The 18120-nt window shown below is 44.1% G+C and overlaps 1 protein-coding gene across 1 annotated transcript in view; it reads right to left on the bottom strand.

The window, feature by feature from the left end:
* The window catches only part of gucy1a2 (guanylate cyclase 1, soluble, alpha 2), a 35881-nt gene extending 22285 nt beyond the window's left edge, over nucleotides 1-13596 (bottom strand). Inside the window, exons 1-4 of the mRNA XM_076734511.1 lie at nucleotides 12354-13596; nucleotides 5546-5607; nucleotides 4033-4157; nucleotides 847-1757 (exon numbers count right to left, since the gene is read on the bottom strand). Coding sequence (XP_076590626.1) covers nucleotides 847-1757; nucleotides 4033-4157; nucleotides 5546-5607; nucleotides 12354-12665 — 1410 coding nt within the window. The 5' untranslated portion in view covers nucleotides 12666-13596. The remainder of the gene's footprint in view (nucleotides 1-846; nucleotides 1758-4032; nucleotides 4158-5545; nucleotides 5608-12353) is intronic.
* Between the last annotated feature and the right edge of the window lie 4524 nt (nucleotides 13597-18120).

Below are 18120 nucleotides of genomic sequence, written 5' to 3'. Positions count from 1 at the left end.
CATTCGGTAAGCCATATTTGTCACACACCATTGTGAACTGGCACAGCTGTTTAAAACGTATGTGACAAGCAAAGTAGCTCTCTGAAAGGAAACAGTAACTGTGCCGTGCATTAAGGATGAATTGTTACCAAAACTATGAGCATGTGGTAGATCAAATCCCAAAATCCCCCATCTTTACACAAACACACACACACAAACACACACACAAACACACACACACACACACACACACACACACACACACACACACACACTGTGTGCGGCTGGACTGATCAGTCTCTTCTGTCAGTCCTGTTTAGCATCAGAGTGTTCGGTGCTGACACTGACAGCCTGCGGAGACCATCCAATCAATAAAGAACTGGATATAGCATACAACTCCTATTGATTAATTGTTTCTGGCAAATTGGAACCAATTCAAACCTCATTCCTCCCAAGCAAAAACATCACAGGCTTGGCCTTGGGTGTGGTGCAACATGTGGTTGAATGGTATTTAGCATAGACGAGTGCCATCAATAATCCGATTTTTCATGACTTTTTTGAAGATGGTACGCCCAAATTTTACACCATGAACTGAATGGAAGAACTGAATACACCAATCTCAGACACTTATCATTTCTGGATGACAGTGGAGGTCTATAGTATGAAAATTTAAGCTATGTCTGTCTGTGGCAACACACTCAATACTTATTTCTAGGATAAAATAATTACTAGTTTTGGTCTCCTCAGCGGATTTGTTTGAAACTGGATTTCAGTCTACCAAGCAGTTGTTATTACTGCATAATTCTCTAAAACATGGGGTGAATAGTAGGATTTGAGAAACAGTGTGATTTGTTATGACATCTTTACCTTCTCCTTGGTGCCAGCCTGCGTGGTATCAGGTCTGGTACGGATGGTAAACGGGGATGCAAGCCTCAGGAGGATGCCCTGGAACGAAGGCTCCATCTTGGGTGAGACAATCTCAAAACAGTCCCTGAATGAGAGGCTCCGGTGAGGGTCAATGCGAGCCTGTCTCCTCAATCCTTCTCCAAGCTGCAGTAGCTCCATGCGAGGCCCCAGGACGAGGTGAAATGGAAAGGCACGGCAAAACGTGGCCAGGCCAATGCGCAAATCACTGGGGTTGGTGGAGAGTGACAGGGGGGGCCGTTTAGTGCTCACCGAGGCAGCATTTGGGAAGGAGGAGAGGGAAGGAGGGCATGTCTCCTGGATTTGGAAGGACAAGCAAACTGTAGGAACAGAGGTTGGGAAAGGAGAGGGAGGGGACGGGGATGAAGAGGGTGAGGCAGTGGGGGACGCAGTCGGGGTGGGGGTTGCAGAGTCACCGTCTGTGTGTTCTGTATCTTCATTGGGCAATAAGGGAGTTAGAGGTGGCACTTCTTCCACCTCAACTTCCGAATGAAAGATCCGCCTGGCAACAGCTCGAATCAACCCTGGCATGACCAATCCAACAACAGGCGCAGGGTTGAAACAATGAAGAAGCAACACCTTCCCTCTTCCATCCCTTTCTCCTCGCTCTCCAACTTTGTCCAATTTTCTTCTCCCTTTCTCCTCCTCGTGGGGATCCTTGCACTGGAAGGAGGGGCTCTCAGATGAGGCACGGCGCCCTGTGGAGGTGCGAATGTGTTCCAAAATGGCGTCAAAGCCATTGAAGAAATCCTGGAGGTTGCCGCCTACTGCCCGAAGGACTCGCTCATTTTCTTCAAAGCAAAGGCCAAAGAACTCCTCTCCAAAATGCTCTCGCAGCTCACAGAATGGTACTCCTAGCAGACAGAGGATGCAAAACACCAATGTCAGAAATGCAGGATTGCACTCCTCTGAGGATACATGCAAATTATCAGTATCATAACAGTGATACATGAAAATACACCTAACCTGCCCACATGCACACAATCAAATACCTATACTGACCAATAACTTACATATGGATATTAGTAATATGACTGAGGAGACGTGTCATTAAGCATTCTGCAGACTCAATGCAGAAATTTGCACTTGAACACTCTGTCCCCTCAGCGTGTGTGATAATTTCCTGTTACAGCCTCCTTTTACATGTAAATGTATGTCTGCACCACGGCATGCTGTAGCCATGATTACAATCCCACAAAAATAACTTTAAGCATGTTAACCACAGAAGATCAGTGTTAAAGTAATCAAACATCAAAGCCTTGCTAAATAATGACTATTGATGAGATAAAATAATCATGTCACATGCATACTGACTAAACAATTACTGAGAAAAAACAGGATTAAAGGATTATGGTAAAATGAAAATCGACATTTAATATAAATAAAACCTGACACCACAGAAGAGAACAAAGTCATAACAATCCAAAACTGTGCAAGAGAGAAAACTGCCAACAATGTACTAAGAACTGATACTAGCTCTTAAGACACACTTGTTAAAAACACCTTTAAATTAGTTTTAATCGACAGATAATATATGTTTAAATGTCTGTTTGCAACTTAAATTGACATGGTGCCTACACATGGGAAATTGACCCTGATATTCACAAATCTAGAGAAAAAATGCTGGTATTTCTGTGACCAGGGCAGCACTGCAGGAGTGCAGGCGCAGTGACTGCAGCGACTACAGTGCCAAACACTGTGAAAACCTCACTGTGCCTCAAAACAGTCACTTCACCAGCTCAAAGACACATGCTGTGCATTGTGCCAGTTCAAATCTGAACTCATGAAATCAAATCAGGGCCATAGCACTGAGAGGGGGGATACACACAGGTGAGAGAGGTCAAGTGGGAGCATGATATTGACAGTCAGATCGGATCATCCAGAAGGAGCCTAGAGTGGAGCCACTGCTCATTCTAACTGAAAAGAGTCTGTTGAGGTGATTTGGGACACCCTCATTGGCAGTGAGGCCTCCTGGATGCCTCCCTGTGCATGTATTCCAGGTACATCCAACAGGGAGGAGAACCCTGGGCAGATCCAGAGCATGCTGCAGGGATTATACATCCCATCTGGCCAGGGAGCACCCCTGGATCCCCCAGGAAGAGCTGGAGGATGCGGCCAGGGAGAAGGAGATCTAGGCTACTTGCTTAGCCTGCTGTTACCACGACCCACACCCAGATAAGTGGCATAAAATGGATGGGTAAACTGATAAACTCAGAGAGACTGAGGAGGGCAAAGGAGATAATAAAAACACACAAGGGAGGCTGAAAGAGATGGAGAGAAGAGAGGATGATTTGCAGGCAAAGACAGGAGGAGACAAAGAGAGAGCCGAGGCAAAAAGCTGAAAAGCAGAGTGACGGTGATAGAAAGACAGAGGACCGAAGGACAGAGGAGTTAACAATAGCAGTCGAAGTGTACAGTTAATGCATACAGTGGTGGTAGCTCTGCACAACAGAACAACAGGACAGAGAAGGACTGGAGGGAGTAAAAAGACTGTAGAAAGAGGCAGGAAGAGATCCTAGATGGTACAGAGGGAGGACAAAGCTGTACTGAGTGACTCACCAGGACACCGTGTGTTTATGTGTGTGTGTTTTTTCATGTTAGGCCATAGAGACAATGTAACCCTCAAGCGTGAGTCATACAGTGTGTGCGTGAGTCCGTGTGTGTTTTTGAATGTGTAAATAGTGTATTTGTGTCTGTATGTGCACTACCTAGGCCATGATACTGTATTTCCCTTTTTTATTAAAAGTGCCTACAATGTGTTTTAGGTGTCTAGTCTCTGGGGTATGGCTTCATTTGACTGTCCACACACACATAAACAATACTGATACTGAGTGACATGCATAGGGGGGAAAGGAGAGAAGCAGTGCCTACGTGTGTCTTGGCCCGTATTAAAAATAACACAGCACAGTGCGGCACAATCGATCCTCAGCAACAACATAAAAATAATACGGCCAGAAAGAAAGGGGTGCAGACTATTTACTGACTGCATACACACTCATAACCACGTCAACTCATATACCACAGAGACCATACAGACACATGTATAAAGCCCCTCCCTCCCTGCCCTCCTTTTCTATATGTGAAATACACAATAATGCACACACATCTTACTTTAATTCACATACTTACCCAGTATGGTGGCCATGTATTGAAGGATTTGTAGGACATCTTCCTCTGAGCCAGAATTTTCTAGAAATGGGCATTTATCCTCTCTCTTTTCTCTTCGCCGGTCTTCACTGCCAACTTCCTGACACCTGTCAGAGAGACACACCAAACACACAGGATAAGCCATGATTAAGAGATCAGCAAATAAGAAGCGCTAATAAGAAGCGCTAATAAGCTAATAACAGGATGAAGCTTCATCTCATCCCCTCAAGATGAAACATGGATGGTTTTTCTTGTCTTGTTTTTGGTGTCTGTTGTGCCACAAGCGATCGAACTACAGTATAATACTTCATGACAAACGATGATGTCACCAGTTCTTTAGGACTATTTCTTCAAAGGAAGGTAGAACCCTTAAAAACTCGACTGTTTCGGGTTATTCTGGGTTTGTTTCTGGAAAGACGCATTGCTGCAAAGATTTTCAAAAGCAATTTTTCGATGAGGTGAGCTCCACAAAAAAATCCATTCAATGCCATTTAGCCTGCATAGGTTCATATTTGTTGGTCATTGAGGGAAATGTGCTCAAGGTCACTTCAATAATGGTACAGTAATAAGGGAGGAACATGTGATGGTCCTTTCCACCACAATTGCATGTACAGTCAAACAGAAGAAATATCTTTTGCTTTCAGGTTGATTTTTTTTTTTTTTTTCAGATAAAAAATTACTGCGTATTGCCTCTGGGCAAGATAATCATACTAGAAAAGGTTTATATTCGCACATCCCTGGTATGAAGTATTACTTTTGGCAAATGCTCAGTCGTTTAACCACTGAAACCCCAAGAAACACACAGAGACAAGTGAAACAAAAACTCAAATTCTGAAGGTCGCAGAAAAATACCTTCACCACAGAACGGACTAATATGTGTCAACATACGAATTCCTTAAAGTAAACCAGGGGCCAGCTCCTTTGATTCAAGCAGAGATAAAAATTAGGGGTGAAACAGAAGGCCAAGGTGTGAAGAAGGCTGGACAGGAGAGACAAAGAAAAAGAAAAATCCAGAGAGATCAAAATCCAGTGTCCAGATTTGTATGCAGTTTGTGCTTCATGGGCAATGCGAGCACGTGTTGTGCCTGGCTGAATCCTCTCTACTGAGTTTTACGGTTTTGACAGGGAGGGACAGAGAGAGAGAGGCAGAGGTGAAGGAATGTGTCTTTGTGTGTGTGTGTGTGTGTGTGTGTGTGTGTGTGTGTGTGTGTGTGTGTGTGTGTGTGTGTGTGTGTGTGTGTGCGTGTGTGTGTGTCTGTGTGACCGAAAAAGACACGGAGGCAGGGAGAATGAGGGGGAGCAGAGACAGTGAAAGGCTCACAGAGACAAGAGAAGAAACAAGTGTGCGTATGTACATGTGTGACAGACAGACGAAATAAAGGCAAAGGGGGAACATGAGTGATAGGGACACTATGACAGGACATCAGGTAGACGGCAAGTGAGTGTGAAGGACTGGAACCAGAAAGAGAACCGGCAAGAGAGGAAGACATCTCACCTGATCTCCTGCTGTCTGTAGAATTGTAGAGTTCGCTGTAGAGCCTCCTGAACAGTCTGTGTCTGCAAGAGGAAGCAAAAATATCAGACAAGCAAAATGTGGATTTGTGTGTGTGCATTTATGCAATTGGTTCAATTCTCAATATCAATCACTTCATGCACTCCTGGACCATCTGAGCAGACCAACAACCCAGTCAGAGTATGACCTGATGTGTTACTGTTGCCTGACACCTTTTTCACATTTTGACATGCCACAGTAGGAAAAACACAGGCGCAAATATTACAACCTGAGTACAAGCCCATTTCAAAGACAACATATTTAATGTCTGACCTCATCGATTCATTGATGTCTGTAAATATCTGCTTATTTCAAGTTGACCATAATACGCTCTTGGATGGCCCGTGTGTGTGTGTGTTTGTGCGAAGCTGGCATATTTCACGTTACTGACGGCCTAGGCTCGAGAAGGCGGGTCCAATGTGATTATCTGTGAAACGGCTCACATGCAAGGCTGTAGTGACAATACTAGAACACAGTGTGCCAGCTGGAGAGGTCATTCTGAGGCCTCCGCCCACTCCGGACGGCTACAGGAGTGACTGTGTGTGTGTGTGTTTGTGTGTAAAGAGAGAGAGGGAACAAGAGACAAGTGAGTTGTGGGGTTGTAGAGCATAAACATGAGGCAGTGAGAAATGAGAGAGACAGCGTGTGCGCAGTCAGAGAACAAATCTACATGTGTGTCAGCTGGCAGGTGTTTTAAAAGGTGAATACAGTTTGTTCATTATCAGGTTGAATAAGGGCGAGACGTCTTATTGTAGCTAACCAAATGGACAAAGTCTCACAAACATTTGGAGCTTCTGTTCTCCGTGCCGGCTCGTTTTTTTCTTCATGCTGCATTTATGTCCATATCCTCCCAACACTGAGAGTACTGCAGCAGTCACAGCCACTTGAAACAACGCCTGCTGATGTAAAAATAATTTCACTTTTAGCTACAGCGAGCCTTAGCAACAACAGGAGCAAGATGGACAAGCAACTGCGCAGACCTGATCGCAGAGAAAAATACCCAGCGCAGCACATTTTCACAATCTGTGAGAGGAAAACGTGCTTTTGGTCCCTGCCACCTCTTCACCCCTCTCGCATGTTGTGTGAATGTCTACAGCATGTGTGTGCGCGCTTGTGCAGAACAGAAACGGCATTTTCTCTGGACAATATCCTCTCGCTGCATCCTTGATTCAGCTACTCATTTACCACGGGACATGCACATTATAGTGTGTGCACACAAGATTCTACAACATGACCAAGCACCGTTATCAGCCACACACATGAGCAAACGTACTGTACACATACATCATCATTAGTCTGCACTGTCACAATGGCTGGCATGTTTACTGTACACACAATTGCATACCCCATCACACATTAATCGCACTCGGTCGCACACGCACATAGACATTAGGTTAGGGTTTCATCACTTCTGGGGACATTACATAGACTTACATTCATAACCATTACCACTACTTACATAACCCTAACCTTAACCTTAGTCTTCACCATAAAACTTAATGATTTACATTATAGGGACTTGCATTTTGTCCCCACAAGTAAGGCGAGTCCCCACAATGTGACAGATTGATGTGTAAACACATTTATTTCCACACAACATGAGTAATACAACAGCTAGTGGACCAATGTTAGATTGCCTGGTTGTCAGGGTGCAGCATCTACACAGGGACGAACTGATGAGGACAATATAAACATAACATGGTGAAACAGAATTATGGCAATAAATTGAATGTAACTGAAGACTTTACAATATTATTACTGTGTGCAATCCTGGCTATGATGATGGAGCATGGAGATGAGAAATGGCATGTATGGGAAGATTAAAACAAAACACATTAAAAAGAAAGAACGTCCCACAGAATTTCAGGTTTCTCTCTCCTTTAAGACACACTCTGATACACACTGTCCTCCTTTATCTCACACATCTCTGTCTCTAGTTCTCTGTCTTCTTTATCCAAAGCACTGTCTCTTTTGTTTGCTCTGTTTCTTTACCTTAGGAGGGGAGCAGAACCTCACCAATACTCACTCCATTCCTCTTGCTCTGTTGCTCCGCATTGCTTTCTTTCTCTGGGAGCTTCAGTCATACTCTGCTCTATTGTATGTCAGCCTGCCTTTCCTGTGTCTGCGTGATTGATTCCCTCTGACATAAACACATGCACATACAGTGCAACAGACCAGCTCTTCCTTGCCTCCTTTTATTGCATATTCCTCCTCCAAATTTCCATTATCGTGAACTGGTGTGGTCTATGGCCACAGAGCAGTGGGTACTGGTGCTTTAGCACAGTTGGAAAGCTGCCACCGCTACTAAAGGAAATAGAAACTCATGCACCAGATGAGACCCCGCCAGATAAATCCCAGCATGAGACGCATCAGACCTCTCTGTTGGGGAGGAGGCAAGTAATAAAGCAGGTAGAAAGAAAACAATTCTGTTGCAATCTGCTTTATATCAGGATTTTTCAGGCTGTCTCTGAGCACAGCAATTACTGAAGCGGTGCGGTGTCAGCGGTGTACTGCAACCACTGCATCGTACATGGCAGGGGTGAATATTTTCCCCTGACCTAAACATTTCGGGGTGCTATTTGTCACTATGAAGCTGAAATTGTGCTTTGCACAGGGGTTGCTCGGATACAAACAGGAATCAAGCAGTGAACTTGCCTGATGTGCAGCATCGACTCCTCTGCAAGCCTCTGTGACTTACGGTTATCTATAACCCCCGTCACTGTGTTGGTTCACAGAGATGTTTATGTGTATCTTTGCAGAAGCACAGTTCCACTTTAATTACACAAGTAAATTCTGGCCATGGGGACGGTACTCTAAAATCAATAAGGAGGGAAACATGCAAGTTATAAGCCTTTCAGTAAACTGATGCCAACCTTGAACCTTGGTTACTCACAAGCCTGTTAGTCGTGTACATCTATATATTCTGCTGCACTTCTTACTGCATTCAAAATACTAGTGTGTTACAAAGGCGGCTCCTTTTCAAGTCAACATTTTAAAAGCGTGACCCAGCGCCCTGGAAGCTGAATGATTGCAGCGCATGCCACATAACAACAAAGTCCACTGCTTGATTCTGCCTGTGTTCTGTCATATCGTCTCTCTCCCCCAGTTCCTTGTCTCAGCATCACTATCAACGGTCCAGTAAAGGCATGAATGCTGAAAAAAAAATCTTTAAAAGCATGAAAGTCTCACAACAAATTGATTTGATTTATAAAAAAAAAACTAGCAGAGTTATTTCAAAACATTTGTATCCTGAAATGTTTTTCATGATCTGCACTGATGATATCCTGGAGATCAAATTGTGGGGATTTTTATATCATCACCACTATGCGTAGTTACAGACAAGCAAACTATTTTATCATAATCTTTGTTATATTGAGTTGAGTTTCTGAGATTTTTTGGGAGTAGAATAACAGTCAGCGGAGTGATGACTGAATATTCTTCTCTGGCGGGAAAAAGTATTTGAGGAAAGTCCACAAACAGCCAACTCCAATGGGTAAACTCATCCAAGCCATGCAGGACAACAACCAAACTGTGTATTCAGCTAAAGGCAAGGTAGATCTACTCCTTCATAAAACCACTTCCTGACAGGGAAGACCAAAGATTTCTAATACACACATATACACACACGTTAGCACACTCACACACTTGTCTCACACTTTTCATATTTGTGGCCAACACTCGAGGCCTTTTGATCAGTGCCATGGGTCACTAAGCTAATGGCCACCTTCCATGTGTATACACGAAACTGAGAGAGGGAGAGAGAGAGGGAGACAGAAAATGAATGTTTGCACACATGTAAGTGTGTGTGTGCGTTGTTGCTTCTGGGTCGGGGTGGTCAGGGTGAAGACAACCACAGAGAGCATGCTCTGTTCTCTCTGTCACGGTCCATTGCAGTCAACAACAGACACTGCCACTGCACGAAGCCACTGTCTGCGTGAGTGGTGTGTGTGTGTGTGTGTGTGTGTGAGAGACAGAACAAAAAAGATAATAAACTGTGTGTTGTTTAGTGAGTGAGTGAGTGCTGTGTATGTGTTTATTGGCTAATTTGCTACTGTATGTTCCCACTAACTGCAGCAATTAAACATTTTGATGAGGGCGCAATATTAATGTATTTTGAAAGTGGATTTAGAGTATTTCCAGTGTCTGGCTGTTTGGCAGAGAGAGTTTAAGCTGCTCTACAATCCAGCCTAACACACACACACACACACACACAAAACCACACACCCTTCAGACACTGAAAAATGAGCCTGGACATTTACTCTTTCCCTGTGACCAAAGCACAATGACCCTTACATATTTACATGTTAAAAAAGGCTCCATCAATGCCCAATAGATGCTTGTAACTGCATTTTCACACAAACACACACACACACACACACACACACACACACACACACACACAAACACACACACACACACACACACACACACACACACACACACACACACACACAGAGTCAGTACCACATATAAATGCTGGATGTGATCTTCATTGAGTGTTACACACACCTTGTCTTTAAGTGTTCCCCCTGCCCTATTTTTTCACAGATCTATTAAGGATCAGGTCTCGGCTGAGAGCTGAGGCTGGCTCTCAGTGGTCCTCTCCAGCATACACCACCATCAGATTTTTAGCTGCGCTGTTGAATTTCAGTATTTTGCAAGGTTGTGCCTGGGCAGCGAAAAAACAGCAGCCTGACAATCGCTACTCTCCTATTTAGACTTCTCTGCAACATCTATTTCTCCCAGGAACGGGACCACAGGGTCTGAGCAGTTTGGAGAAACCTATTCCCACGACCTCATGTAGTACAATGACAACACAGCAGAGCTCTTACCATGCGGGTAACCAACATAAACTGACCTGGGACCCATTTGAGGTCGAAATTCCTAGACTGGAAGCAACGACTACAGCACATAAACTGTTTATCATTCCATCTATTATTAATCCATCTACCCATGTCCACCTCTGCCAGTGACACTGTGACGATTATGTAGACTCAGACACGATGTGACTGTAGATTGACTGTGGATCACTTCAGTTTTATGGCTTTATTATTCTTGTCATCTCATGGATCATAGCTGTGTGTAGCTGTTGCTTTTCTTTGAACAAGACTACAAATACACATTAAAAGTGAATTATGCAATCATTTCTACACCAACACTGAATCACAGTGATTTAAACTGTTTACAGGTGACGAGGAGAATCAGCACCATCTTTGCAGCTCTGTGATTTCAGCCACTTTCACCTCTTGTTTTGGTTATTTGGACAAAACCAGAACGGCCTCTCACAGCTGACTCTGCATGAAACTGTGGACAATGCATGTTTACAACTGAGGGATGAAAAAAGTTTAACATTGAGCAAGCCAATGAGAGATGTTTCTCAGGAGTAAACACACCAAGCATGTCGTAAAAAATCTGTAAAAAATGCTCTTAGATTCTACAGGCTAGACTAAACTAGGTCAGATCACATAACGTCAAGGTTGAAAAACATTAGTTTGAGCTGCTGGTCAATTTAGATTACATCACTTTTTAATTTGAACACACTATCGTGCCGCATTTCCTACGGCAGATGCACATTTTGCTGTTTATAACAAACTTTGAGGACAGGCTGCTTGACCTCTTTGGAAAGCTACCAACTGCTTCATGAAAAGGAAAATAGAAAACAGTATGAATTACTAAGAGATGGTGATTGTCAGGTGTCTTGTTCAGTTTTACAGTTTACAACTTGGCATCACTTGACGATGTAGCTGCCTTTGTGACGATGTGATTTATTCACATGAAAGCTAAAGTCTTCACACAGAAGGCATTTCTGTTTTGTGCACATCTTCGACATCTGTCTAATTATTGGTATAATTATTGTTGCCCAACTACACAACAGGGACCACATTACAGGAGATGCAATCAAATCCCAAACTGATGTACCATCACTAAAGACTATGCAACAGCAAATGCCCTAATCACACGCCATCCATCACAATTGTGCTCAGTTCTAATAACTGCTTTATTACATTACAGCCTGTAATACAAGTGAGACACAGATAGAGCCGAGACACACAGAAACAAGCCCATTCGTCACACTCCTCACATCATTACATCTACACACACAGAGCATGGGTACCTCTCTCTCTCTCTCTCTCTCTCTCTCTCTCTCTCTCTCTCTCTCTCACACACACACACACACAACATATTTATTATATAATCTGGCAGATGATTCAGGCTATCGCAAGTGAAGGATGAAAAGGGGCTTTTTTTCATAGACAGCACGGCACACATCACATTATGATATGAGCAAAAATGTCTGGGATTTTGGAAAATGGTACTACGCTGGAATAGGTTGACTGCTGAAGGCCGAGCTCCCTCTGAACTTTGGAGACAGCTGTGTGGAATGGAATAAACGCCTCTGGCTGCCATGGTATTGACTGTTTCTCAGTAAAATAACTATCTTCTGGAGACCAGCATTCAATGATTTGGTCAATAATGCCCAGCTCTAATTGCACTCCACATAACAAACAAACTAGACTCGCTACATTTGAACAGATTTTAGAGGAATGCTCTACAAATATTTGGCAAAACTGTAAATGTGGTTAGGCTATATAGCACGGGATTACGTGAGATTTGACCAATCGGCAGTCTAACATTGGCTAATCCCCTGCTGAACATTAAAGTAGAAGAGTATGTCTTTTTGAATATGGCAGTACAACTTTATATTGGAATATTTCATGGTATTTCTAGAAGTCACACACTGGAGGCCTACCATGGGTGAGGTCAGTCGCCTCAGGCTCTCCCCCAGCGAGTCCAGGTTCACCCGTCTCCTCCTGGTGACCCTCTTGTGGGGTCCTTGCTGCTCCTCGCCCGCCGGGCACGCCGACCTCTCGGCGTGGCTGCGGCCGTTCCAGAGCGCCGCTCTGTGGGAGGAGGGGAAGGAGGAGAAGGGGCAGCCTCGGCTCTCCTCCGCCGTCTCCAAACCGCCGTCCCCTCCGTCTCCCCCGGGGCTCTCGAGCCCGCAGTCCGAGCCCACCGAGCTGCTGAACGACTCGGAGGAGATCTTGCGCGACGACGAGGACATGGTGGTGGCGAGGAAGATGATGATGATGATGACAGTGGTAGCGTTGAGGATGGTGATGATGCTACAGTCGGTTCCGTACCACGTCCACCTCTGCGCCGGGGAGTCATCAGATAGTGGGGGGTGAGAGGAGGTTGGGTGGGTGAGGGGGGTAAGGTCTGTCTAATTATGTATGCATATGAGATGTGTGTGCGTGCGTGCGTGCGCGTGAGAAAATGTCCAGGTCCGCTTGTGTCTATGTGTGCATATGAGATGCGTCTGACTGCGTGTGAGACTCAGCAACCTTTTCAGAGGGAGCGGAGGGGGTGGGGGGGTCGACCGAGAACGAGAGCACTAACGGCACGCAAACATTTATGTAAGGGGAGGATGAGGTGGGGGTATCGCCTCCTTTACCCCCAAAACAAATCCAGCCTGCTCCCTGGGAGGTCAAACACTGTCTAAGGGATGCTTCAAATAAAACATATAAAAACAGAAAACACTTAACAAGTGTTTTTTGAGCCGTTTTCAGCCGCTAGCTTACATACAGCGGACTCGCGCCGCAACTCTGTGAAACCAGACGTTACCTGAACTGACGAAATTGCGAAACAGAAAAATGCCAAACGGCCAAAATCGACATGTTAGTCCAGCACGGTAATCCCGACGCATATTAATCATTCCTCTCACACACGGTGGATTTTGGCATCCGAAGAAGGCGGCGTCTCCCCTTTTCCTCCCCACTTTGCCGGAGAGAAATCCCCGAAGTCGCAGCAGATGTGGCTTCTCCCTCTCCTCCGTCCCTTCTCCTCCTCCTCCTCCTCCTCGTCCTCTGCGACAGCGGTTCTCCTGTCCGTCTGCCAGACGGTCCTCTCATCATTCGTACATCTTTCACTTACATTCCCGCACCGTTGCTCCTTGGCTTGTCTTCGGTCATCGCTCGGAGTGCGGGCAAAGAGGTGGATGGAGCGGAGGTGCGCGAGATGGGGAACGGGGAGAGCGCGAGAGTGAGCGCGCGCGGCCAGCCAGCAGCAACACGCACAGGTGATGTGCGGATCAGAGCGATGTGCCGAGCTCGCGCTGTGGAGTACGCTACGCTAAGTACCCTTAGTTTTATAATGATATGATGATATAACATTTTTTTTCTGTCTAGGATTCATGTATTTATTTGGCCTGGAAGTTTCTGTTTATCGTATCTTCTTTCTTCTTTATCCCTCCCATATATTTTTGATTTATTGTAATATTTTTACAATCATAGTTTAAACTGTTCCTCAGGTTGTGAGATTCTTACACATAATACTGATGATTTGAACTCCTCATGGTGGTCTTCAACCCACAGGCTCCCAAAAAATGACATTCACTGGTAGTTGAAATTCAAGTTTGATGGGGAACTGGCACAATAAAAGTACACTATAAACTAGGCTGGGTCCCAGTCTCAGAGTGGCCCTGTGTCAAAATCTCATTTTAAGTCTATTATAGATTTGTTTATGTTGGTGCATATTCTCAAATGAAGTTAATAAAGCCGAATCACCACAAACTATCCCTGGAGCCAGGCAATGGCTTTAACAAAACTACTGTTTGAAAGGTGAAGAGTACACTTTCATGGATCAAAATCATAACAGTTCACATGTCAACAGATCCAATAGCATGACAACTAAATTTCTGCCATCCTCTGATGATGACTATAGTTAAAATCTCAAGGAAAAAGCCATGTGGAACTTCATGAGGGTTTATTCTGTCTCAACATGGGTAGTCTGCTGTACTGAATGGAAATTTACAATGCAGAAAGGGTCACAGCTGGGGGTCTAGAGGGTCTATAGGGGCCTGGCAAAAGGTTGGGTAAACATTCCTTGTTATTTCTGAATATTGCCATGAATAGTTTCCTACAACAGTGACATGATGGCAGGCAACAAACAGGTGATTGTTCCTCAATTAACAAAGTGGAAATGGCAATCAAGCAACATCTGATTGTAATCAAACAATAGTCACGGCCAATAAGCCAAGTTCATGGCAACGTGCCAATGTGTTCAACATGGGTATACGTACAAGGACAAATATGTCTCCACAGGCAGATAATGGAGCTGGCAGCGGTGGTGCATGCTTGTTGCCTCCCATCAGAGAGCAGAATGATGCTCATGTCTGGCACTAATCACAGCCATGACCTTGACCTCAATTGGCAGAGCATGTCTGTTCATTAAGAACCCCAAAGGGACAAGCAGAGGGACATTTAGACAGACATGATGCATCATGCAAGCGCATGCATGTGCACACACACACACATATCACAGTGTAATTTCCTGGAGGTGCCTACTAATTCATTTGACTTTCTGGAGCAGCATGACCTCAATACATTGCATAGAATTTTGCTCCTTCTCTTTCTCTAACACACACCCACACACTCCCTTTCTCTCAAACATAGCCTGCACTAACACACACTCCAACACACACTCTGTCTCGCTTTCTTTTTCCTTATCTGGTCGCTTGCTCTTAGCAATCAGTCTGCCATCCATCAGTAATAATGTAGCCATTTAATAAAGCCAACACTACAATGGAATAAATAATGTTCCAGAGGAGATAAGCCCACTGGCAGCCAGACATCTATAGCTGAGTGCAGACAGGGCAACAGCTCAGTAACTGTGCTATCATGGAATTAGAATAAATAGAAAGGGCACCTCTTGGGCTATCACAGCACTCGTATTCAATAGGTACATCTAACATGGACGACATCAAATTTTAATAACATTGCCATGGAAATAAAGTATGGAGCAGTCCAAACCTGAGTATCAATGGCATCGCTCATTATTCCTGGATTGGATAAATGGAAGCACTGGTGCTATTTCCTAATGAAGGGAGTCACTTGACACTGCCAACCTGTATTTTTCAACATTAAATATGTGTTTCATGATGATCACTCAAGCTATAGCTGATCAAAAACGTTAATTTGAATGTAAATAAGCAATGGAAAGCGATGGTAATTTGAATTACCAAATTTGCTTAAATCACAGTAAATGAGACCCAATCCGAAGCACAAGTGACCTTTAAGCCAGATATAGTACAGGAATAAATGTTACAGGACGGCTTTAAATAGGCCCACAAAGGCTAAGTACACAAGAAGAGGAGGAGGAAATAACTAGCATGTTTTGCAGACAGGTTTACAGTGTCATATCAGCTACAACCCTGCATATTTACATGGAGTCTAAAAGCCTGGATTCTCCAAGAAAACACACACACACACATCTATATACAAAAATATGCAGTTAAACATACAGTCATTTAAAAAAAAATGCATGAAAAAAGGGGAAAAAACCATATATAGAGAAAACCATGCAGGACATACTGAGCAGCGTTTGGATGTGAAATACGTGTAGTTGTGGAATGCAGGAAGATAAGGAAATGTTCAGCCCCGTGACACACACCAGTGAGTCAAAACCAGGTGCTTTTCCCAAGAGATAAGCAGTCACTCAAACATAAAAGACAGTTATACATTCACCCACTGCCTGCCACAGCAAACACAAAAACCTGAGGATGTCATTGCTGTGTACCACTTACTGGAGCTTTTAGATATTTTAGTTCTCCTGTGTGTACGTGTGTTTGTGTGTATGACAAGTACTTGCATTTGCAGGCATGTCAGTTTCGGTTTTGTAACGTACAAGACTTATTATTGCCTAATCTTTCTGTCAAATGTATGTCTCTTGCCCGTAAATGACGCAGGATGACGGTGCATCGCATAAAAGGGAATGTGAAAGAATTAGAAAGAGAAGAAATTAGAGAACCTGCAGCAGAGCAGGGAGGTGAGTGAATGAAACACAGCCACAGAGGATGAAACGGCGCGGTGTGGGGGTTTGCAAAATGTGTGTGTGTGAGACAGAGACAGGGGAGGAGAAATAGCTGTCTCGGTCATAAATCTGCCTCCAGCCGATCTAATTGGCCATAACCATACATCACTCCACGCCACTCTGCTGCTATTAACCATGAACCTGGGCCTCTCTGTCACTTGCACAATATAAATAACCTGCTGTACTGTCCCAAGGGATGGTTTCAAAGGTACAAGTCGGGTTAAAGAGGAGCAAATTGCATGTTGTGGTGCTACACTAAAGACTGCATTAGACATTCAGTTGAATTTCCTGAGACTGATCACATTATGATCTGACCTTTGAGTGCAGTTTGACTGGGGGATTTTGTTTTGGCAGTTACATCATATTCAAGCGGTGGCCAGTCGAGGTGGCTGACAGATTCAATTGTCGCTGATTTATGGTGGGACTGTCCCTCTGATGCACATATAAATGATAAATAATCCACAGTCCATTGACCGCCTCGCTGCGGAGACACTACGGTCACCATGGCTTGCTGATCTTTACCATGAAACATGTTGTAGTAATGATGATTAATAACACAACACTTCCACCTCAGGGAAATGAATTCTGTCCATGCCCCTGTGTCCTTGCTGACAGGGGCTGGAACCTGGATCCTGCAAGTAAAGGACAATATAACTGCCCTCATCGTGTACCTGCTCCCTCTCAAAAAGGTTTCTTTTCAGCAAACGCTGATTTTCTGTGTGACGTTAAATAAGCTGAAGAGTTTGTTAACAATTACATCACTAAGTGTCCAAGATATTATGAAAGCCAACATTGCACTCCACTCACTGCGGAGTGAAAAATAGTGCAGTAAACAGTTGGTTTGCTACTCTGACGGCAATACTTTCCCAATATTAACACCTTACTGGAAACAGAGTCTACCGGTGGGATTTATTCCTATGACTCTTCCACAGCGTCTCCCTTGGGTTTGTGATGAGAGGGGCTGATTCATTAAGGAGAGCACTGTCCTGATTTATTGCCAGACTGTAGGGTGAGAAAATCTTGATTCTGACGCTTTTTTCCTCCTGCAACCACGTATACAAATGGTGCAATAAAAAGCGAATCATCTTCAGTGATTCAACACAATCAGCACCAACCATCTGCCACCATGCACCGCACGGTGTCTGAGATGATACCTGGAAATAAGGTGAGTCCCTGAAGTAATGAGCTCATCAAAGGGTCAAAAGCACAGCTGAAAAAAACAAATATATATATATGAGGTTGCATGGCGGGGGAAAGGTGGCCGGTTGCTCATGTATGCTTGTGGTTCCACTTGCACATGGTTGCGATGAGACTGAAACCTCTTAGAATTAAGTGACAGCTGCAAAGGGTCATGAGGCCACGGAGTAAGAAATTAAATGCCAGGGCTGGAGAGCAGGGGAGGGCGAGAGAAGATTGAAAAATACGGGACATCTCACTCACACACATTTATACTTCTAAACTTGTGAGGACCCTCATAATGGAGCCCCAGACCAGCCAAACTGTCTCAAACTAACCAAGAAGACATAACTTGAATCCATATGGAAAAAATAACATCTCCTCGAGTCTAATTTGAGACTTAAATACGTTCAAAAACTTTCTACACAAATCAAAGAGAAAGTGTTTGCGTTTTTTATTTTAACTCTGATGGG

The sequence above is a fragment of the Chaetodon auriga genome, chromosome 7 (assembly GCF_051107435.1).
Source record: "Chaetodon auriga isolate fChaAug3 chromosome 7, fChaAug3.hap1, whole genome shotgun sequence".
Lineage (NCBI taxonomy): Eukaryota > Metazoa > Chordata > Actinopteri > Chaetodontiformes > Chaetodontidae > Chaetodon > Chaetodon auriga.
This window is presented reverse-complemented; position numbering and strand designations above follow the sequence as displayed.